General features: G+C 53.9%; 2 protein-coding genes across 6 annotated transcripts; one reads left to right on the top strand and one right to left on the bottom strand.

The window, feature by feature from the left end:
* Positions 1-252: 252 nt before the first annotated feature.
* On the top strand, positions 253-17574 carry PEX6 (peroxisomal biogenesis factor 6). Of its 4 annotated transcripts, XR_010388606.1 has the most exons (18): positions 253-1167; positions 1523-1686; positions 2394-2477; positions 3858-3960; positions 4151-4287; positions 4372-4483; positions 8539-8747; positions 9332-9524; positions 9952-10028; positions 10137-10269; positions 12406-12611; positions 12703-12764; positions 13222-13330; positions 14523-14639; positions 15262-15339; positions 15627-15751; positions 16556-16695; positions 16951-17091. XR_010388606.1 is itself a non-coding variant. In XM_064509830.1 (17 exons), exons 1-17 carry the CDS (start codon positions 316-318, stop codon positions 17085-17087), a joined length of 2913 nt encoding a protein of 970 aa, XP_064365900.1. In that variant the 5' UTR covers positions 253-315; the 3' UTR covers positions 17088-17574. The 4 variants fall into 4 exon arrangements, 3 of the variants coding, with proteins under 3 accessions (XP_064365900.1, XP_064365902.1, XP_064365901.1); XM_064509830.1 differs by lacking the exon at positions 15627-15751 and having other exon boundaries at positions 16951-17574; XM_064509832.1 differs by lacking the exon at positions 16951-17091 and having other exon boundaries at positions 16556-16723.
* Positions 17575-19145: 1571 nt separating this feature from the next.
* GNMT (glycine N-methyltransferase) lies at positions 19146-21045 on the bottom strand. Of its 2 annotated transcripts, none has more exons than XM_064509835.1 (6): positions 20751-21045; positions 20545-20672; positions 20304-20417; positions 19845-19987; positions 19570-19691; positions 19146-19487 (listed from the first exon to the last, which is right to left on the bottom strand). In XM_064509835.1, the coding sequence occupies exons 1-6, from the start codon at positions 20954-20956 to the stop codon at positions 19376-19378; spliced, it is 825 nt and encodes a 274-aa protein (XP_064365905.1). In that variant the 5' UTR covers positions 20957-21045; the 3' UTR covers positions 19146-19375. The 2 variants fall into 2 exon arrangements, with proteins under 2 accessions (XP_064365905.1, XP_064365904.1); XM_064509834.1 differs by having other exon boundaries at positions 19146-19474; positions 20751-21042.
* Positions 21046-21141: the final 96 nt, after the last annotated feature.

Raw genomic sequence — 21141 nt, 5'->3', positions numbered from 1 at the left:
ATCTGGGGAGCGAGGCCTAGCAGGCTCCGGGGCTGTGAGGCAAGGGCTAACTCTGCCTGGAAGTAAGAGGCAGTTCCCCGCACTGCTCTTGCACGGGGGGCGTAGAGGAGGAGATGTCGGGAAGAGGTCCCCGCTCCTGGGCCGATATGTCCCTGGCCGGGACACCTGCCAGAGGGTACCCTCTCTATGGTTCCCGGCAGCGCGGGGCCGCTCCGCACCAGCGCTCTATGGTTGGGCGGGAGCCGCGGCGCGCCTGCGCGCAGCGGCCGCTCTAGCCGACGACGCCTCTATGGTAGCGCGGTGGGGGGTGGCTCCATGGCGGTGGCGGTGCTGCGGCCGCTGGACGCGCTGCCGGCTGAGCTGGCGCCGGTGACCGCGCTGCTGGTGGCGCCGGGGCCGCTGTGCGCGGCGCTGCGCGGCCGCGGCGGGCTGGTGCTGGCCGTGCGGCCGGCGGGGCGCGGCGGGGCGCAGGCGGTGCTGCTCAGCGCCGTGGTGCTGGAGGAGGAGGAGGAAGGCGGCGGCGGGCGGCGGGGCGCCGCGCTGTGGCTGCGCGGGCCGCTGCTGCGGCGGCTGGGGCTGGCGGCGGGGCGGCGGGTGGCCGTGTGGCCGGTGCGCCGGCCGCCGCCGCTCGCCTGGGTGCTGCTGGCGGCCGGCGGAGGGCGGCCGGCGGGCGGCGCGGTGCTGGCGCGGCGCGGCGAGGCGCTGCCGGGCGCGGCAGGGCCGCTGGTGCTGGAGGCGCGCCCGGCGCTGCAGGGGTTGCTGGGCAACGGCACGCGCCTCGCCCGCGCCCCGGCCCCGCCGCCCCCGCCCGCCTCCGGCGGTGGCGGCGGCCCCTGGCGGAGCCCCCCGGCCCCGCCGCTGGTGTCGCGCTTCGCGGCGGGGCCGGAGCGCGGGGCGCGGCTGCGGGCGGCCCGCGGCGGCGGCGGCGGGGCTGAGGTGTGGGTGAGCCGGCGGGGGCTGTTGGCGCTGGGGCTCTTTCAGGGCGAGTGGGTGCGGGTGCGCGCCGCGGGGGGGGGCCGCGAGCACCTGGCGGCGCTGCGGGCCCGCCCGCCGCCCTGGCGCTACCCGCGTGCCGCCGCCGCCCCCCTCGACGGCGCCCTGCTGGCCCCCGCCCTGGCCTTCAACCTGGGCTGCGACCCGGCTGCCGCCGGCCACGTCTGCCTCCTGGTGAGCCCCGCGGCGGGACGGCGCCTGGGGCCTCTGTGCCTGTCGCCGGGGGGAGGGGGAGGCCGGGGGGCACCGGGAGAAGGGGGCTGCCACTGTGGCTGGGCTCCCCGCTGCATTGCAGCACCGTGCGTCGTGTTCCCTGAGCCCCTGGCGACGTGCTGGGTCTCCCCGTTGTGGCACCGGGAGAACGGGGCTGCTGGCCATCCCTCTGCGTTGTGGCATCCCCTGTTGCAGCCACTGGGCCTCCAGGGATGTGCTGGTGGCAGGCTGGTGATGGAGGGGGGAGATGGTGCTGGGGCCTTGTGGTGGAAAGCTGGCCTTGATATCTCCCACTTCCATGTTGTCTGCTCTGCAGAGGTACAAAGCAGAGGCTGGTGTTGCAGAAGGGAAGGGGAGCCGGTCCTTGCTGGCTGTGCCACCCTTTGCCAAGGAACTGCACGTTGAGGTCGTCCACTCGCCAGCCTACAGCGCCGGAGGAGTCTATGACCATATTCTCTACAAGCACTTTGAAACGCCTCGGTAAGCCATGCAGGGAAGGCGCATGTTTCCATTTGTGTTGTTGATTGCGTCCAACCGAGATGCGCTCTTGCAGTATATAAGTGTCATCCAGATCTGATATACATTGATCATATTTGTATCAACAGCTTAATGTGTATGCTGAATGGTTTTAAAATATCCGCCTGTACATCTCCTCTTGAGCTCTCATGAGCTTGACTGACATGCAGTATCTCTTGTCCTGTCATCCTCAAGTCTCTCTCCCTGTGATTTACCTTCCAGTGCTGAGGGCTCCCAAATACTGCCCACAGACCTGCATTCTGGGGTGTGTTCATACGCCAGTATTCAACTTTGTATACAGTTGAGTAGTTGGCAAACTGGCTGTGTAGAAGTCTTCTCTCATGACTTGCCCCCGAGCTTCTTCAGAGTTATACTTAGCTGTTCTAGGCATAGGGCGGTGATGCTCTTTAAAATTAATAGTGTCGATCTTCTATATCATTGGCAGATTCTTCCCAGAAAGTAATAATATTTCCCTTAATAGTCCAGATGCACCTACTGTCATCTGGGACATGCTGAATCTTTATGTGGCTATTTATAATTTTGGAATACAGGAAAAGGAACAAAGCAAAAGCACTGTGAGTAGCTACATTCTTCTTTGTAAAAATACATGTGGCATGGTGGGTAGAAAGATTTACTGTTTCTCATTTGGTGAAACTCTGTTTTTTTTGTAGGCTTGTCCAGGAGGGAGACATCCTATGCATTCCGACATTTGGATGTGCTGAGTTTTTAGAAGCAAATTCAGACAAATTCCTTAGGTGGGTGGCAATAAAATGTGGCTCTGTGGCTCTATTACATGGATATTAAAAGAGAAAAGGTGTTTTTCCACTATCGACCCTCTTGAAACGGGACAATGGATTCCCTTCTCATCTGTCCCTGGAGTTCAGAGTTTATCTGCCTCTTTTTTTATGTTGATGGGAAAAGGGAAAAGGTTTTGTTGGGTTATGGAAGGTTGCACCTATACCTTATCTCACCTTAAACAGTCACAGAGAGAAGAAAGGGAAAGTTAGAGAGAGACAGACACTGATGGGGGAAAAAAGAATGAAGAGCGGAAAAGGATGGCCTGAGGACAGCCAGTGCCACGTAAACCAAAGTTGAAGCTGGGTTTGTTTATGTGGGACAAACACTGAGGTGTGAACATAAACCCTTCTAGTTAGAATAACTTTCTGTTCAGCCACCAATTCTGCCTTCCTTGGTTTTTGCTCATATGGCTTTGAAGCAGTTCTGCACTACATGAAGAAAATTACTTTTGTATCAAAGTAGGGTGTTTGCAGCAGGGCTAGGCTAGTGGTAATATAAATGCTTCAGTTTTGTCAATGAAGGAACTGCCACAGGTAACTGAAGAGTGCGATGTGAGTATTTGCCTTGAATCGTTCATGCAGGATGTACCAGCCATGTGTTTTAACACTGTTAGTCTTCACTGCATATTCTAAACTTTAAGGTTTTCGGAATGCTACCATAACAAGCATTCTCTAGGCTGTTTTTCTGAAGGAAGCAGGATCACAGGAGGCACAAGTCTTCCGCCTGTGCACTTATATATTTGCCATATGGCAGGCCAAAGAAGATAGCAGAGTTAATGGGGCCTAGAGAGCTTCAAACTGTTCTAGTATGCAACATCCCACTGGATGGATGGAGGAAACCTCTGCAGGTGCTTTAACAATCTGTCCTGTGGGATATTGGTGGAGGAAGAAGCATTTTCCCAGCCAGGTATCCAGGGCAGGATACTAGTAAGTCTATCGTGATACTTGGGCGAGTTCTATTCTGCAGCTCAGAGGACTCTGTAGTACGAGGTTTTATATGCTGCAGGCCAACCTCTGTGCAGTCGTAGTGAAGGAACCGATGGCAGAAGAGGGAGTGTGTGAGCTCTTAGGCAAAGCAGACAAAACGGAAAGGTTGGGACATCAGTACTTCTGAGCTAAAGCCACCAGCAGAAGCTGTCACTGTTGAGAGTCATGTTGGTCTCCCTAGCCAGACAGTAGACAGTGCTACAGGATCCGTAAAGGACCCATGCGGGTCTTGACAGAGAGCAGGAGTGTCTGTACTTACCTGTGCCTTTCAGCTGGCTCCTGGTGGTGAAACGATTGTTCCTGCTGTCCAGATCTTGAGTCAATAATTTAGACTGCTTGCTCTTCCTTTAGATGGCCAGAGCTTTACTTCAAAGTGAGGAAGATTTTAGGCATGGTGGAAGGCGAGCAGTCTGAGGGTTACCTGGTGGACACCCAGAACACCTCTCTGTATCTGGTAAGATGTCAGTGGAGAGCAGGGCGGGTGTACAGGAGATCTGAGGTTGAGGTTGCACTGTAGTGATGGCAAAGGCGCCTGTGGGATGCTTGTGTCTCCCACAGTTCAAAAAGGGCATTTTGGGACGCTTTGTCGCTTGCTGTCTTTTCTCCATTGGTGTTCCACAGAGCGTTATCTTTCTTCCTTGCAGGTGGGTTCAACCAACAGTGCTGTCCCATCTTCCCCAGCCTATGGCAGCCATGAGTTCTGGAGCAGTTTATCTCCTGCTGGACTTTCCGATGTTGTGAAGCAACTCTGTGGTGCTCTTCGGCCTCACCTGAACAGCCAGTGAGTTTAAATTCCTTCTAGCAAGCCTCAGGAGAGCTGGGACCCTGCTTCACAGCTGCTGAGAGAACTGCCTCTCTGTTGCAGGGTAACTGCGCTGAACGGGGCAGGCAGCATTCTCCTCTCGGGACCAAGCGGCAGTGGGAAGCTGATGGCTGTCAGAGTTGTGTGTAGCTGCCTTAACCTTCACCTCTTCAAGGTAATTTCTCCTAGGGTCGAGTGATTGGAGGCTTCACCCCAGTTACAGAAATATTCTTTAACAAAACAAAAAACACTGCAACCATGACATGAGCCTCCTTAGAAGCCATTCCCATGCATGCATGCAAATAAAAGGAGTCCAAGTATGCTGAGCTTTGCAGCTTGCTCTGGCACAGATTATGATTTTTGGTGGGTATAATCTGAGGGCAACTGTTCAAATCCTTTCTCTGGACTGTTCCCTCCAATGCTCAGATATCAGTAATTCAGAGGTTTCTTGGCCCAGAGACTGCATTTGTATCTTTCTTTACTAACTCTTGCTATTATTGCTGTCAGTCTGATGTATTTTGCAGACAGGGGACTAACTTCATATTGTCTGATAAGATATTGAGTCAATGCTACACCCCAGAGTGTGGCAGTAAAATATGTTGAGAGGAATCAGAGAGACAGGGCAGGAATTGCTGTGGCATTGAGTGTGTTCAGTTGTTCCTTGTGTGGGCTGAGCAAATACCATGTTGGCAAGTGAAGCAGAGATGATGCTGAGATCCTCTCTAGCTGGGTAGGGAGCCTGCAAGAGAGACGTAGCCCTTGGCTTGATAACAATGTGTGTGCCAGATCTCATTCAAAATGTTGCTGTAGAAGAGCAGCCCTGTAACTGTGCTTACACTCAGCATCCCCATCAGAGCAGCAAAGACGAAAAATCTGCCATAGCTGTGCTTGGCTTTGGAAAAGGGAACGTTGTCAGAATGAGGCTTATTAAAAAGAAAGAGTCAGCCACGAGAAGGAAGTCTTTACAGCTGCTAAGGAGGTGAATGCAGGACCCTGCGCCATAACACAGGGCCACGGCATAGATTCTTTCGGGATCAGCTTGAGAAAGGTAGATGGAAGCCAGAACAGATGAACAGTGGGGAAGAGGAGGTCACTGAAAACAAGAAGGTATCTGTCAAAATGCCGAAGTTGTGTCCAGAGAAAATAGAAAAGATTGCAGACTTAGCAGGTTAAAGGTGAAAACAAACCTAGGCAGGTCAAAAAAGCCTGGCTATGGAGCAAAGGGAATGGGGATAAACTGCCAGGATCAGACAGTATTTGCTCAGGAGTTTTATGAGAACTCATGGATGAAACGGCTGAACTACTTGTAGAAGAATTTTGCCTTTCATTTAAAGCTTCTTGGTGCCCAAGGATGGGAGGGTGCCAAATGGGACACTGGTTTTTAGAAAAAGGGTCTAAGGGAATCTTGGGAACTGCAGGCCTATCAGCTGGCAGTCTGTAACAGGTTAGAGAAGGATGGAGTTAGTAAACATAGGGATAACTGTGAGCTGCTCAGGAAGAGTCCATGTAGTTTCTGTAAAGGGAAGTCCTGTCCTGTAAAGCTTTCTGAGTTCTTTAAGATGTTACGAATCATGTGTTGAAAGCAACTTGACTGATACAGTCTACCTGGATTTCAAAAAGGCTCTTCAGGAAACTGAGTGGCTATGGGATATGAGTGAAGACCCTGGCATGGATGTAGTGTTGGTTAAAAGGTGGGAACAGGGGAGGGATAATTGGTCAATTCTCACAATAGAAGACCAGCAACAGAGTTCTGTAGGTATCTGTGCGGGGGCCTGTGCTGGTGAGCATAATCAGAAACAACCTGGGATAAGGGATGAGCAGTGATGTGATGGTTTGCTGATAATAAAAAGTTATCAGAGGTAGGAAAAACAGGGACAGACTGTCCTTGAACTGGAGGAGATCTTTATGAGACTGAGTGACTGGACAGTAAAACACCAGATAAAATTCACTGTAGGTAAAAAAGCACCCCCCCCCCCTTTTTAACATAGAAAATGATGGATTTTGAGCTGACTGTCACCAGTCAGGATCAAGAATTCAGTTTTATGTCAATGGCTCCAGGAAGACTTCAGTTCTGCTCTTCATAGATGTCAAGAATCAAATCGTACAGTAGGAAACAAACCAGAGTGGAGATTATACTGCTGTGCAGATCCACACTTTGTCACAGCTTGAATCCTGTGCACAGTTCTGGTCTCCCTATCTCAGAAGCATAAAGCTGAACTAGAAAAAGTTCAGAGGAGGACACTGAGAAAGGTCAGGGGTCTAGAACAATTTCTGTTTGATGAACAGCTGAATAAACTCTTAAGCTTGAAAAAGAAACAATTTTAGGGAGAATTTGATAGAGGTTTTCAAAATCCTGAGTGGCCAGCAGAGAGTGGAGAGCATTTTGACTTTTCCCTGTCTGCACTAGTACAAGGCCTGGGACACAGGTGAAGCTAATGGGAGCCAGGTTGCAGGCAAACTAAAGGAGGTGTTTCTTTGTGCAAATATGTGTATGTAGAGGAAAAAATCTACTGAATGTTACTAAATAGTGAAACTGCATCTGACTGTGGAAATCTCCTTAGATGAGAATCATAGTAGGTACCTGTGGCGGACAGATGAATGAATTTTTTTTGCCTTAAACATTTCTTGGGGTGCAGGCAGGCCACAACCCCGAACAAGCCATCTGTCCCTGGCGGAAACAGGACTGGGCTGCTGCGACCCCTGAGATGGTCTCCCTGCGACCACCCAGGACACACCGAGCCTGCACTGAACGAGACCACAATCGGGCAGAGACTTTGGGATCTGGACTGTAAATTATTGTCCGTTTTTAGCACAACTTCTATAAAACTTGCTTGGCATGAGTGGCTAAATTTGCTGAAGCCTTAGGCCGCACTCCCTAGTTCAGTGAGAAAGGGGCCCAGAGCTGGTGCAGGCGGGAATGATAAGGGAGTTACCAGCAATTTGCGTTCCTGTGCACTGCTGAAACAGTGCTAATTGCTGGAGTTACCACCTCTTTGTCAGGACTGACCGGTTTTAGGGTCTTAATCTCGTCCTTGGGATCGTAACGAAACCTTCCCAATATTGGATCGGGACAGTACCTGGAAGAGTATTTGGGGGAGGGGGTTATTTATATTTATGTTGATTGTGCTCTTCCTTAGGTATACACTTGTGGCCACTTTTGGGGACAGAGTAGCGAGCTAAATGGACTTTGGGTCTGAACCAGAACAGTCATTCTTATGTTTTTGCAGCTGAGATTTTACCTTGTAAGCTTCATAGCCAAAATGAGGTCTAGTCTAGAATGCCTTTTATCAACTTGTTAAAAACGCTGTTTTCCTTCTGTGCGCTCCTTTTCCTCGCTCTGAGAGTGCTCAGGATTTCCTCTGATGCTTTGCAACCCAGTCCTTGCCCTTTAGATTAGCTCTTGAGGCTGTGGGGTTCTCCACATGTGCTTGGCATGAGCAAACGGTATAAAAGATGGCCAGTGAGCACATCCAGTTTCCCTCACTGCTAGCTACCTTTTCTGGGGATGAGGCCACAGGGAATCCCAGAGAAGCATTTGGCTCTCACTACCCTTTGGGATGAGGCTGCAGGGACTCCCAGAGACGGCTTGGCTCTCCCTGTGCGACCTCTTGGCACCAGGAGGCAGCACTGCCAGTTTCCAGCAGTATTGTAGCTGCTGTTAAAGGCTCACCTCTCCCTTCTGAATGGCTCCATGCAGTGTTTGCCTTGTAAACAGTGTCTGGGCCTCTAGCCACCTTTTTTTTTTTTTTTTTTTTCCCCCCGACCTTCTACCTTCCTCCAGCACTGTGAGCCTGTGTGATAGTGGATTGAACAGCTTCCTGAGCCTTATCCTCTGCTCTCTGCATTGTTCCTTCAAGGCATCCTGTTCTCACTGTCTTGGCCTCTTGCATGGCCCTCCCATCCCTTCTGGCGTGTGTTGCTTGAGCAATTGCATCTGCTTTATCTGACTCCAGTCCCTTGGTTTTACCTCTTTGAGACAAGACCCACCCTCATCCCTCATAGGGAAATAGCCATTTTTCTGTGCCAGGTAATCCTGAATCCTTTTATGTCTATTTTGTGTCTCATCAGCTGTTTCTGACTTTACCAAGTGCCTTTGGGGAATGTCCACCTTAGCTCCCCTTTCAGATGTGCATTGCTGATGGAAAACTATGGAAGTGAGCACTGCCCTCAGCCCCGCAATGTCTATGTTGCCACCCCTGCAGATTGTGTGTTGTGTGGCCTTTCTTGCAGGTTGATTGTGTTAGTTTGTGTGGTGACACCAGTGGAGCCACGGAGGAGAAAGTACAGATGGCCTTCTCCCGGGCCCAGCAGTATTATCCCTGCGTGCTTCTGCTGAAGGACATAGAGGTGCTTGGTAGAGACCGGGACGGGCTAGGAGAGGACTGCAGGGTCATTGCTACTCTGAGGCAGCTGCTTCTGGACAGAGACCTCACACTGAGGTATGGACCCTGCACGTTTGCTGTGGGCGCCTGAGATGATTGCTTCTGCTGTTCCTACTCTTGCATGAAGGCTTTCATTGCTAGCATGTCCAGTTTTATTTTTAAACCAGCGGAGTCTCTCCTAGACTTGTTTGCTTATTTCAGAGGGCCCTTGCTCTTGCAATTTAGGGGCTGCAGGAATTGAGAGGTTTTATCCTCTAGAGCGGGGCTGGTTTCAGACTTTGCTCAGATGAGCAAACCTGTCATGTTAGTAGTGGGGCGTGCCAAGGGCTGCAGGATATGCAAGGCTGTTCTGCTGGAATTGTGAGGCTAGACTCCAGGAGGGTCCTGAGGCTGATGGCAAGTACCAGAGAGGGAGACATCAAGTGAGGAAATGAGATGTCACTTGAGGGGACAGCACTTGCAAAGCAGTTCAAGGGTAAGCTGGAGGAGAGTGGCTGTATGAGAGAGATTAGCTAGTGTGTGCATGCATCTCAGAGAAAAGGCTACCCTCTGGAGAGCGAAGTAGTGAGGGGGGATGGCAGTGGGGAGAGGGAGGTTTCTGTAGAGCTGTGACCATGCACTGTCCCCCCCTTTCTCAACAGCCACCCTGTCTTGGTGATTGGCACAACATGCAAGCCCTGGGATGTTCCCACAGACGTTCAGACTGCTTTCCTTCATGAGGTGAAAATTGAAGCCCCTTCAGAAGAGCACAGAAGGCTGATGCTGAGCACACTAACTGCCAATCTTCCTCTGGGCAAAGAAGTGAGCCTACCAAAGCTGGCCCGCAGGACTGCAGTGAGTGAAACCACAGGGGCTTGTGCAGACAGGCAGCTCCATGGTGTGGCAGGCCAGAAATGTTTGCCAACCTCCTCTGCCAGGCCATGGGAGAAAGGGGGCAATTCCCAGGCAACTTCTTCAATGGTTAGCTCTGGTCCTCAGACATCAGGGGTGCTATGCATCAGCTTTAGCTGTGGATTTCCGGTGCGAAAAGACTGGATGTCTTTTGCAGAGGTGTTGGTTGATGCTCACCCCTGTTAGAAGGGTGCTCATCACCTTGCAAACAGAGCCAGAGTTAAAATAAAATAAATGAAGCTAAGACTTGAACAAGGGCACAGAAGATCAAAAATGACTCTGCAAGAGGTCTCTCCGCATACACCTTGTATGGCTTAACTGGAGCAGTGGTCAGGGGCTGAACTGATGCTGTTTTTTTCCTCATTCACAGGGTTTTGTGCTGGGAGACTTCTGTGCCTTGCTGTCCCACAGCAGCCGTGCTGCTTGTACCCGCATCCAAGCTCTGAGGTAGTGTAAGGAGTAGGGCAGCAGGGGAAGGGAGCTTGGCTGCAGCAAGTCTGATAACACTGGGAGCGGGGGCAGTGCCTCAGTTGTTCACTTCTTTTTCCTTGCCAGTTTTCCAGGAGGACTGAGTGAGGAAGTGGAGAGAGATTTTTGCACTGCTGGGTTCCCCATGCTTGAGGAGGATTTCAGCATTGCACTGGACCAGCTGCATGATGCCCATTCACAGGCAGCAGGAGCCCCAAAGGTAGGGTGCTGGGGCAGGAGGGGGATTTGAGTCTGTAGAGCTGTGTGGCTCCTGATCTCTCTGCTCTTCACAGGCCTTGCCAGACCTGGGCTGTGCTCTAACACGTTGCCTCCTGCTATGTCCTCTCACATACTCCCCCAGCCTTGGAAAATAATCCTGCTGTGGTCTTCCCCCACTAGCGCTTTTTACGCTGTTGGCCTTGAATTTGGGCAGGGAAGCCCTCGCTGCCCTAATTGGAGACTGTTTAATTAGCTAGTGTGGTAGCAGTGCCAGGCTGTATGGTGTAGAGGCAACTGGTGGGCTGGCTGCCTTGTTCAGGTCTCTCCAGCCAGCCACAATATAGCAACAGAGAGGCTGGGGGACAAGCTGGTGAGGGAGTTTCCCCACATATGTGAGAAGCCTTAAATTTGATCCATGGCCTTGGCTGCTGCTAGAGCTGGGGCAGGCTCATCTGATAGCTGGGCAGTTTGAAGAGCAAGGGATTCCTCAGAGAAACAGAAAAAGGGTGTGAGAAAAAACCAGTACGGTCAGCTTCTCAGGAGGGGAATGATCCACCTCTGGCAGCTCTGGGCCGGTGAAACAGCATTTGGGGCCTAACCATTTCTGGGTAACATGGTGTCAGGACCTCTTCTCTATGCCCTCAATCCAGTCAGCTGAGCTCAGCACAGGACAGGAAATGCTGGCCTTGGAGCAGTTATCCTGGCATCTTCCCCCAAAAAACATTTTCAGTCCTGCCCTGGGAAGGTGTCACCTTCCCATTGGTGCTTTGCTGGGACCATTAATTGATTCATTGACTTATTAGAGACTGAAATGAGCTGTGCTTTGAGGCATGTTTGCTAAGTTCACTATATAAAAAAAAAAAACTATAGAGCATGCTCTGCAGTGAGGTGGGTGAATGGGAGCTAATTTTGCTTGTATCATACAATCATTTATTGATTTCTTAGTAATTGGCAGCAGTTCAGAAAGTCCATTACCAGGTTCCTGAATACTCTCACATACATAACTTTCAGATCCCCACTTGCGTTTTCTTAGTCCCACATTTGTTTGCTGTTAAAGGGATGTCAGCTTGAGCATCCTAGAAAGAAATAATTTCAAATCTCCGGTTGCTAGCAGTATTTCCAAAACATCCTGGACTTCTCACACACTCCTTTGAAAACAACTTTATTGCAATTTTTTCAGCTCCCCTGCTGATGTTTATAGAGCTTTTTTCTGGAGAGGAAGCATAAGCAAGAGTGTGGGGAAGAGGGCAACTCTTCTATTCATTAGCACTGAAGAAAGAGGGCCTGTGACCTTTTGCTTTAAAAGATTTCTTTCTGGAAATGCTTATCTTGTCTGGCCTGATTTTCCTGGAGAACTTGCTGGACAGCTGAAGAAATAGCACCATAACATCATCTCAAGTAGCAAAGAAATGAGAACCAAATTGTCTGAGGGGGAAGGAATTCTGCTTTGGCCTATTTTTAAACTCCTTGGTCATGCTGGCACCTGCCCTCCACCCGGCTGACAGCTGGGGGGAAGTGTTTTTAGCCTTTGCTTTCTGTGCACACTCCCAGAACACTGCTCTTGCTCTCTAGAGAGATACATCATGCAGACTCTGGTATTTCTGCTATTTCTAAAGCTTTGAGCAGAACATCAGCATTCTCCAAGAGTGTTTTATTCAGCAGAAAATAACAAAAGTGGCATGGCTCACCCCTTGCAGGTTTGCTGTCTTTCCTTTTTTTACCTTCTCCCATGTGCCCCTTAGTGCTGTGTCTGCAGAAGGGTGCTCTCCCCACTGGCAGATGTTTTCCCTGTTGTGTGTTTTTGCTGTTTTCTTTATTGTTTTTGTTTTTGCTGGCAGTTGATCTGAGGTGCAGTAGAGAATTAGTGACAAGGCAGCAGGCCGTAAGCACAGGTTGCCTGGGGAGATGTGCGGTTCATTTCCCCATTGCGAAGCATGGGAGAGGGTGGATATGGATGCTGGGGGAATCTCGTAACAGGGATGGCTGGGCAGTGCAATGCAGGGCTGACTTGCTGCATGGTGGATGCAGTTGACAGCACTAGGGACACTGAGAGGCTGATGCCCCACTGGAGCAAGAGTTGAACAGGCCTACACAGGGCTCAGGAAGAAGTGCTGAGAGGGACTCTCTCTTGCGGCAGATCCCCTCTGTATCCTGGCAGGATGTTGGTGGGCTCCAAGAGGTGAAGAAGGAGATCCTGGACACTATCCAGTTGCCCCTGGAGCACCCAGAGCTGCTGTCACTGGGTCTGTGTCGCTCTGGCCTGCTGCTTTATGGCCCTCCTGGGACAGGGAAGACCTTACTGGCAAAAGCTGTGGCAACCACGTGCACCATGACATTCCTCAGGTGAAAAGTGGGGTATCACATGGTTGGACTGACTTTCTCCTGGCAACTCACAATTCTACTCTAACTGTCTTCTTTTCTCCCTGCCCTGTAGTGTGAAAGGGCCAGAGCTCATCAACATGTATGTTGGGCAAAGTGAGGAGAACGTGCGCAACGGTGAGCAGAAGTGGCCTGGTCCTGCATGTGGGGAGATGGAGGCTTTTCTGTGGTGCTGGAGGGAAGGAGGTAGCAGTTAACCTCCTCTTCCAAACTCTTACCTGTAGCTGCCAATGAGGGTGCAAACCCAACTGTCTCCCACACCCAGTCTGTTTTCTGCCTCACTGCAGCCACCCCTCCTGCTCTCTCCGCTCTTGCTGTTGTCCTTGGCATTGCTGATGGGACAGCAGCACCTCCAAAACACAGCCAAGCCTCGGGGCCTTTTGTGCTGGGTGCTACCCATGTGGGAGTCCCTGCTTTGGCTGAGCCTCTCAGGCAGAAGCAGTGATTATTGGTAAAGCGGGATGCAACTGGTTTCCCTTCACAGCTCCTCTGTGCTGGTGGCTTAGTGGGTCCTGGTGTTCTCAACTGCTGCTCCAGCTCTTTCTCACTTCCTGCCCGCTCTCTCTCCTTGCAGTGTTTGCCAGAGCCAGGGCAGCGGCTCCCTGCATCATCTTCTTTGATGAACTGGATTCCCTGGCCCCAAGTCGTGGGCAGAGTGGAGATTCAGGGGGTGTCATGGACAGGTAAGCGAGCACAGTGCTTAGGAGAGCAGGTGTACCTACCTGAGCTGGGGGTGCACGAGATGGCCCAACGAGGCAGAGTCCATCCCAGCTCTCCTGCTGTCCCTCTTCCCTCCCTGCTCCTTTCAACTCCCCTGCACAGCCTGTCTCCTCTCTGAGGCCATCATTACTGCTGTTTGCATTGCAGCAGATCCCTGATTGCCCAAGCCTGTTGTGCAAATATTTGGTTAAGACAGGGCCTCCTCCAACAGCATCTGTGGCTGCTAACTGCTCCCTTTGGCCTCTCCAAGGTCATCCTTCACACTCCTGCCTTGCTATCCTCCCATTAGCTGCTGTTTCCCTGTGGTGGGAAACCTTTCAGCTGCCTCTGGTGGGAGCAAAGTATGTGCAGCTTGGATACACCCAGAAACAGGGCAGTTTCCTCCAGGTGTCTTCTGCTGAGCTTGTAGTCCGTGTCCAGTCTTCATCTCCATCCCCGAAGAGTTCTGCAGAATGTAGGGTATTGGAGCAATGCCACGTGCCCCCAGTGTCCATCTTCACACACAAACCAGCATGTCTGGAAGAAGCTGTTTAGGTGTATGCCAGTGGGCTCAAAGTGGTCCCAGAACCTAGTGGAGACATCCCCCTACCAGGAGGTCTGTGTGACGCTCTGAAGTGCTGCGTGGTTGAACCAGCTCAACTCCTGCAGCAGCAAAACTGGATCTGCAATGTGTGCCAGTCACTGCTGAGGACTGGCTGGCAGCGCTGCTGGCCTTCCAAGGCGTGCCCAGCATTGACAGAGAGGGCAGTGCCACATAGTGAGGAGAGTTAGCACTAGCCAGCACATCTGTGTGGGGAATCTGAGCCACAGCCGTGCACGCCTGCCTGTGTTTGGTCCATGTTGCCAGTGTCTGCGATAGCAAGTATAAGCACGTGCAGCCATTCTGGAAGGATTTGGAGCCAAGGAGAGACTTTTAGGACTATCTTGGCACTAGGGGTTCGCACTCGCTTTGCAGTGAGCCTACATGATCACTGGCTCCACCCAGAGTGATGTGAGTTGGTGTAGCAGGGTAGTTCCAGAGAAGAAAGGTAAGAGCTGGAAGTCCAAGACATGGACCTGTGAGTGGTCTTGCTCACTCCTCCTTCTGTTTGGCAGCTGAATGCAATAGTGAGCAATTTGCTGAGGACTAGTTGTGTCTCATCTCATTCCTTGCAGAGTTGTCTCCCAGCTCCTGGCTGAGCTTGACGGTCTTCATTCCACCAGAGAGGTGTTTGTCATCGGAGCTACAAACAGGCCCGACCTCCTGGACCCATCGCTGCTCCGGCCGGGGAGGTATGTTGCGTGCTACTCTTCCTTGCTTCAGGGAAGTTCCCTAGAGCTCCTCAGGCAGCAATGAGCTGGGCTGTGTCCCAGCCACAGTCCCTCCACAGAGGCTGTTCCTAAGGTGTTGCTGGCCCAGGTTTGTGGGGGATGTAGGAAGCTTAGAGGAGGCCACTGCCTACAACTGTAACAGCAGCACAGCACACTGTGCTGTGGTTACTTTACCCCTACCACTCTGCTTATTACCCCAACAAAAGAACAGGGCAAAAGGGCTCCTGCCATGGCACTGAATTGGCAGCAGAAATGGGTCCCCTAGGGCCTTTTCTGCAGAGCTGCCTCCCAGCCTGTCCTGATGCCTGCAGCTAGCCCATCCTGGGGCAGTACTTGGTATTTGCCCTTGTTGGACCTCATGAGGTTCCTGTGAGCCCATTTCTCCAGCCTGCTGAGGTCCCTCTGAAGAGCAGCGCTGCCCTCCAGTACATCGACTGCTTCCCCACAGTCTGTTATCATCCACGAACTTGACAGCAAAAAGAACTGCCCCAGGTCCACCCTTTGGTTTCTGGTGCACAGGGCTGGACCCTGGGGACAAGTTTCTGTTGGCCTTCTTTTGACTGTCTCTTCTCTCTGCTGGTAGATTTGACAAGCTGGTCTATGTGGGCATAAATGAAGACCGGGAGTTGCAGCTGCAGGTGCTGAGTGCCATCACCAGGAAGTGAGTGACCCTGTCTTCTTGCAGCTGCTTTCCACAGTCCTGCAATGGGCAGCAGCCTTTCTGGGGCTGACATGTGGGGTGCTGCAGCTTGGCCTCATGTCTGGGCCCCAGAGAGCACCCAAATTGCTGGCATGCAGCCAGCAGGAAGGGGAGGACAGGGTAGTTTTTCCAGAAGCAGGCTGGGGCTAACTCCCTGCATGGTGGGAGCAGCTCAGCCCACTGTCTGAGTGAAGGGTCGAGGAGCTGGTAGAGTTCTCCAGTCACCATGCCCATGTCTTTTACTCGAGGAGCTCAACCAGATCGTCTCAGTGTGGTGAGGCTACAGGGCACCAGCACGGCAGGAAGTCCCCATTTGGGTCCTGCAGGATTTTCGCTAGCACATTTCCTACTGTTTCCAGGACCAAGGGCACAGGTAGCTCTATTCATCTCGCCTCTTCTTGTCCAGCAGTGCTGAGGGGTGTTGTGCAGCCAGTGCTCTGTGTGTCTTCCTTAACAAAACAGTTGTTGTGTGGGGTTACTGAGCAGTGGTGTCTGGCTGCTCCCCAGAAGCGGCGGGAGGAAGTGAGCTGTGCAGTTCAAGTATGGAGGTACTCCCCGAGACAGCTGGGTGAGCAGCAGAGCAACAGTGAATCTGCCTCAGCAGGGACTTCCAGGGACTGGATAGCTGGTATTGCTCCTCCCTTCAAGGATAATCTGGTAGGAGAGGCAAAAGCATGGGCTGGCTGCAAGCATCTTTTCACACCATGTGGCTTGGCAGAAGTGCGCTCCAGCACAGTGCTGCTGTTTGTGCTCTAGGAGGTTCACTGTCTGCAGTGTGGCTCTGATGGGATGGTTTGGTGTCAAGGTGGTTTGTGCTGTCAGTAATTAAATATGTTCTTATTCAGCCCTGGCTGCAGGCTGTTCCCAGGTGTGGAGATCACTTAATTTCCCTGAGTGAGAGTTTGGAGTTGCTTTTGATTCTACTTAGCAGGAGAGAGGACCTTGCTGCAGGGATGTCTCAAACAGAAATGGCCATGTTAAAAGAAGAAAAAAAGAAAGCCTTTGATTTTTGGAGCATGCAGAGCACAGCCCAGGATATAGCAAGACTCTGTCGCTTCCAGTTCCTCCTGTCCAGTCACTCTGGCATCTCTCCCAGTCTGTGTTATTGTTATTGTTGTTGTTGTTGTTGTTGTTGTTTGTTCGTGGCTCTCACACCTGTGGTTTTCTTTCTTGGCAGGTTTAAATTGGATCCTTCTGTGAGTCTCCCCAGCATCCTAGAAAAATGCCCCACTCGGCTGACAGGAGCAGACATCTATGCACTGTGCTCGGATGCCATGATGTGCGCTGTCAAGCGCAAGGTGGAATGGATTGAGGAAGGTGGGAGCCTGACCCCTACCCATCCCATGTGCTGAGGCCGCCCCACAGAGGGGACAGTTACTGCTGCCAGCAGGAACTAGGCTTTGAAAGAAGAGCCTCAATGGCTTTGGGACTGTGTCTAAATGCTGGGCTGTGTGTTAGAGAGAGAGAGAGAGGCGTGACTCCCAGCCCATTAGCAAATAAGAGCAGGCTGTTGGGATATGCTGGCTGGCCTTGCTCTTTGCTCTTAGCCTTTTCCTCCTCTCTCTCATGCAGGGCTGGATACAGAGAGCTCTGCTCTGATCCTAACCATGGAGGACTTCCTGCAGGCTGCTGCGAGGTTACAGCCATCAGTCTCTGAGCAGGAACTGCTCAGGTACAGACTCATCCAGCAGAAGTTTGCTGCCTGCTAAGCCCCAGCAGAGCTAAGAGTGCAGGGAGTGAAGGGGATGATATGGTAAAGGACACAAGAGACCTGAGACAGAAACAGTCACCCTCCTGCTTTCCTCCCATCGCTCCTAGACCCTCTTCCTTTGTGCCTGGATGAGCAAGTGGCCATGTCTTGCCGAGGTGCTCAGTCTGGTGGTGGGTCCTGTATTGCTTCCTCACATCCAGGGGAGCACCTCATGGGTGCCCAGGAGCATACCAGGATGACCTCCCAGGAGGTGGAAAGCTGGGAGTCTCATGGTTGTGGGGAGTGTGGAGATATCTCTGTGGGTGACAGAACATTTAGGGGAGAGCAAGGCCCAAACTGTACCCAGTTTGGCAGCAGGAGTTCTGGAGGCCATCCTTGGTTGGGGCATCAGTCCCCAGTGAGGGGCTGCTGGCCAGAGCATGGAGGGACAGCGAGTGGCCTGGGCTTGATGTGGACTTTGTAAATAAATGCAGGTTTCTGCTCCAGCTCTTGGGTCTAGGAGGTCACTGTGTGGCTTTGGGCCTTTGCTCACTGCAGGCATCGGTGGCTCAGGAAGGACCCTGTGAACCTCGGGAAGGGCTGGGTTTTGCAGAGAAACTGGTGTCCTGCGGGGAGGGGGGGAATTTAGGAACATGGCTGGAGCAAAGGCTGCCATCGTGGTTGGGGTGGAGGGACAGGAGCATGTGGCAGATTAGGAGGGAACAGGGTTTGAGAGCTGGCAGAAAATGGGAAATCTTACTGTTGCCAACAGCTACCTAATGGGAGGGTACTGATTCTTCTTGGAGGTGCTCAGTGACATGACAAGAGGCAATGGGGACAAGTGGCATCAAGAGAAAGTCCCATTCCCTATTAGAAAAAAAATTGTTGGAGTGAGAGTAGTAAAACCGTGGGTCAGATGCTGAAAGCTGCTGGGGGGGCTCCAGCCTTGGAAATATTCAACCCTTGGCTGGAACAGCTTGGACCCACCTTATTTAAACTGGCCTGCAATGAGTGTGAGTTGGACCAGAGACCACCCCACCGAGGCCTTATCCCCTCTCAGTCCTCACTCTGGAAAAATGGCTGCAGGTTCGTGGCAGCTGCTGATGCCCTCGCATGTGTGCTGCTCCTGGGCCTTTGTTGAAAAAATCAAATTAAGATTCCCCTATTGGAGCTGTGCGTGATCCTCTGCCTCTCACATGCCTCATCTCTGCAGCTGTGTGCACAGCTTGTAGGCAGCCTGGGGTTAAGCTAAGGGCAGGCACCTGCTCCAGCCAAATCAAATTTTGCTGCAAAGCAAACTTTGCCCCTGTTGCTGTCAGCCCCAAGAACTGCAGCCACTGTGTGGGCTGGCATGTGGGTGTTAAGAACCGAATCCTCATGCTGCTCCTCCATGGAGGGCTGGTCCTCCCAAGCTGCAGGCATTTAAAGGGGTGAAACCCTGGCTCATAAACGCGGTTAACTCTGTTGCTCTGGCTCTTATACCCGAGCGTGTTCAGACAGAGCTGCCCGCGTCTGTGGCCATGACGCACTGCTGCGGTTGGCTGCTACCTCACACCAGGGTGGCAAGAAGGGAGTTACGGCTGCAGTAAAGGCTCTGCCTGGGTGTGCGGTGCCTCCCCATCCTGGGAGCATCCATAGTACGAGGGAGAGGTGGTGGCGGTGGGGGGTCTGGGCTTCATGGTGCTGGACAGCCCAACTCCCACCTTGGCCTATGCTGAGGGGTGTCCAGAAACGGAGGGGAGGGTGCCTGGGTTGGGAGAAGGCTGTCTGCTAGAGTCTTGCTGCAGCAGGCTTGGCTCAGGGGTGAGGTGCAGCCACCCACCCTGCCTCTGCTTCAAAGGGCGCCTGAAAACTACACGCCATAGGCAGGCCTGAGGCACAGGCTGGGGCGCAGCAGGCTGGGGCCAAGGCTGTGCCTGCACGGCCATGGGGCTCCCCGCAGGCCTGGCACCAGCACCACCGTCCCCTTAACCCAGCTTCCGCTGTCCCTGGGCACCCCCCCAACCACCACCACCATGGCCCAGGCCGCTCCCCTGGCCCCGAACCCTGCCCATACATGTACACATGGACCATGGGCTGTGGTAGCTCATACAAGCACACTTAATTAATGGGAAAGGGGCTGCTGGGCAGCCCTCAGCAGGCACATGGGGACAGGCAAATGGCAATGCCCCCAGCCCCCCCCCCGCCCCCCGCGCTGAGCTTTCCACTGCTGCTGCTGCTCTGTCAGGTGGTCTTCAGGCTGTCTTCTTCACAACGTGGATGAAGTAGCAGGGGGTGTGGGCCTGCCCCGGTGTGTAGGGCTGGAAGTCACCCAGGATGCTGTGCTGGCACTTCCCCTGGAAGGCACCTTTCAGCAGGGCTGTGAAAGCCTCCAGCTGGTGTGGGTAGTACGAGAGCCGAAACTTGCTGCAAGGAGGCACTAGGGTGAGGTTGGGGCCCATGGTTGGGGGGCTGGCCACCAGCCTGGCCCTCCCATCCCCCCAGCCACCAGCCCCACTCACCTCAGCTCTGGGGATGCCCCGGCCTCCGTTGCGGGAACCTGCACTGTGTAGTCCAGTGTCACCATGTGAGCCTTATTGTTGACCAGCAGCACGGACGTGGTGATGTCCTTGGTCAAGTCACTCTAGGGACCGCAGGAGGCCAGCTGGGTCCTGTGGGCATGCAGCACCCCTCGCCCCTCCACCCCCCCAGGCTCTGGCATGCAGAGGGTTGGGCTGGGGCTTTGGGGGCGGGATATGGCTCAGCTGGGCCAACCAAGACTGTGGTGGCCACCTACCTTGTAGTAGATGTTCTTGCCTGGTGGCGCACAGCCTGTGGCCAGGATGTGGTCATAGTTGCGGTGGTCGATTACTAGGACACCACCAGGCCGTACCATGCTGGCAATGTTCCTAAGGGCCAGCTTGTGGTCGCTCTGGTCCCCTGGGGAGGAAAACACAGTGTCCTCAGGCAGTGTAAGTGCGGGCCCCCCCCTCCCCCCCGCAAAAAAAAAATGTGTGGACTCAACGATCCCAAATGTCTTGGGGGGGGGGGGGGGGCACCTGCTCAGGCTCTCTGGCAACATGTCATGCCCTAGCAACTCCAGCTTGGGATCCAACTCCCCCCCCCCCCCCCCCCCCCCCAAAACCTGTGACAACAAGTTCAGGCATAGGCTCAGCTGCCTGGGAGCCCCTGTGCACCCCTGCATGCGGCCCCCCCCCCCAAAAAAAAAAAAAAAACCAACACCCAAAACCCGCACCTTTGAAGTCTGGCAGGTGGGCAAAAGAGTTGCCCAGGCAGATGACGGCGTCGAACCCATCCCCCGGCTTCTCCAGGTCTTTCTCCAGCGTCAGCCAGTTGGCCTCCTCGATGACTGCAGTGCGGGAGGGAGGGTGAGAGCACAGACACCCCCCCCTCCCCCCCGGCCCCCTTCCCACGGCACCACCGGTGGATGCTTGGGTGCCCCATGCCCCCCCGGCCCCCTTCCCAGACCCCCGCACCCCATCGGTCGAAGGGCTCCTCCTTGCGCCGCTCCCAGCGCTCCTTCAGCGCATACTTGAGCATCTTGTCGCTGGCGTCCACGCTGGTCACCAGGAAGCCCTCCTCCAGCAGCATGATGGAGTCCACCCTGGGGATAGCGCAGTGAGACGGGCCGGGCGGCGAGGGGGCCGGGGCAGCCGGGGGCGCGGGGGCGCGGGCGCCTCACCCGGTGCCGCAGGCCACGTCGAGCACGGAGCGGCAGCGGTGCTGGCGGAGCAGCGCCACCAGCCAGCTGCGGTACTCGGCCGTGCGGCTCCGCGTGTCGCCGATGTAGAGCTGCCACACGCGCGCCGCCCGCCCGTCCGCGTACTGGTCCGGCAGCCCCTCCGCCGCCACCCCCAGGGACCGCGTCCGGTACACGCTGTCCACCATCCCGCCGCCGCTCCCGGCCCCGGCCCCGGCCCCGCTGCAGCTCCGCGCCCGGCCCCGCTGCGCCTCGCCGCCAATCGCCGGCGCCGCCCAGCGCACACCCCCGTCGCCCCGCCCCGCCCCGCGGCAAACAGCGCCCGGGTCAGGGGTTGCCCCCCTCCCGCCCGCCGAGCGCCGCGGCTCGGGCA

The sequence above is a fragment of the Dromaius novaehollandiae genome, chromosome 3, assembly GCF_036370855.1.
Source record: "Dromaius novaehollandiae isolate bDroNov1 chromosome 3, bDroNov1.hap1, whole genome shotgun sequence".
Taxonomy (NCBI): Eukaryota; Metazoa; Chordata; class Aves; order Casuariiformes; family Dromaiidae; genus Dromaius; species Dromaius novaehollandiae.
The sequence above is the reverse complement of the archived record's forward strand: the minus strand, read 5'-3'. Positions and strand labels throughout refer to the sequence as shown.

Bases quoted from the DNA above. Each gene is read 5' to 3' on its own strand.
- GNMT (XM_064509834.1), bottom strand. From the start codon at position 20,956: ATGGTGGACAGCGTGTACCGGACGCGGTCCCTGGGGGTGGCGGCGGAG. The intron at 20,673-20,750 runs GTGAGGCGCCCG...CGCTATCCCCAG, and splicing joins GACGTGGCCTGCGGCACCGG to GGTGGACTCCATCATGCTGC. The intron at 19,475-19,569 runs GTGAGTGGGGCT...GCCTCCTTGCAG, and splicing joins GGGGCATCCCCAGAGCTGAG to CAAGTTTCGGCTCTCGTACT.
- PEX6 (XM_064509830.1), top strand. From the start codon at position 316: ATGGCGGTGGCGGTGCTGCGGCCGCTGGACGCGCTGCCGGCTGAGCTG. The intron at 1,687-2,393 runs GTAAGCCATGCA...TTTTTTTTGTAG, and splicing joins AAGCACTTTGAAACGCCTCG to GCTTGTCCAGGAGGGAGACA. The intron at 9,525-9,951 runs GTGAGTGAAACC...CCTCATTCACAG, and splicing joins AGCTGGCCCGCAGGACTGCA to GGTTTTGTGCTGGGAGACTT.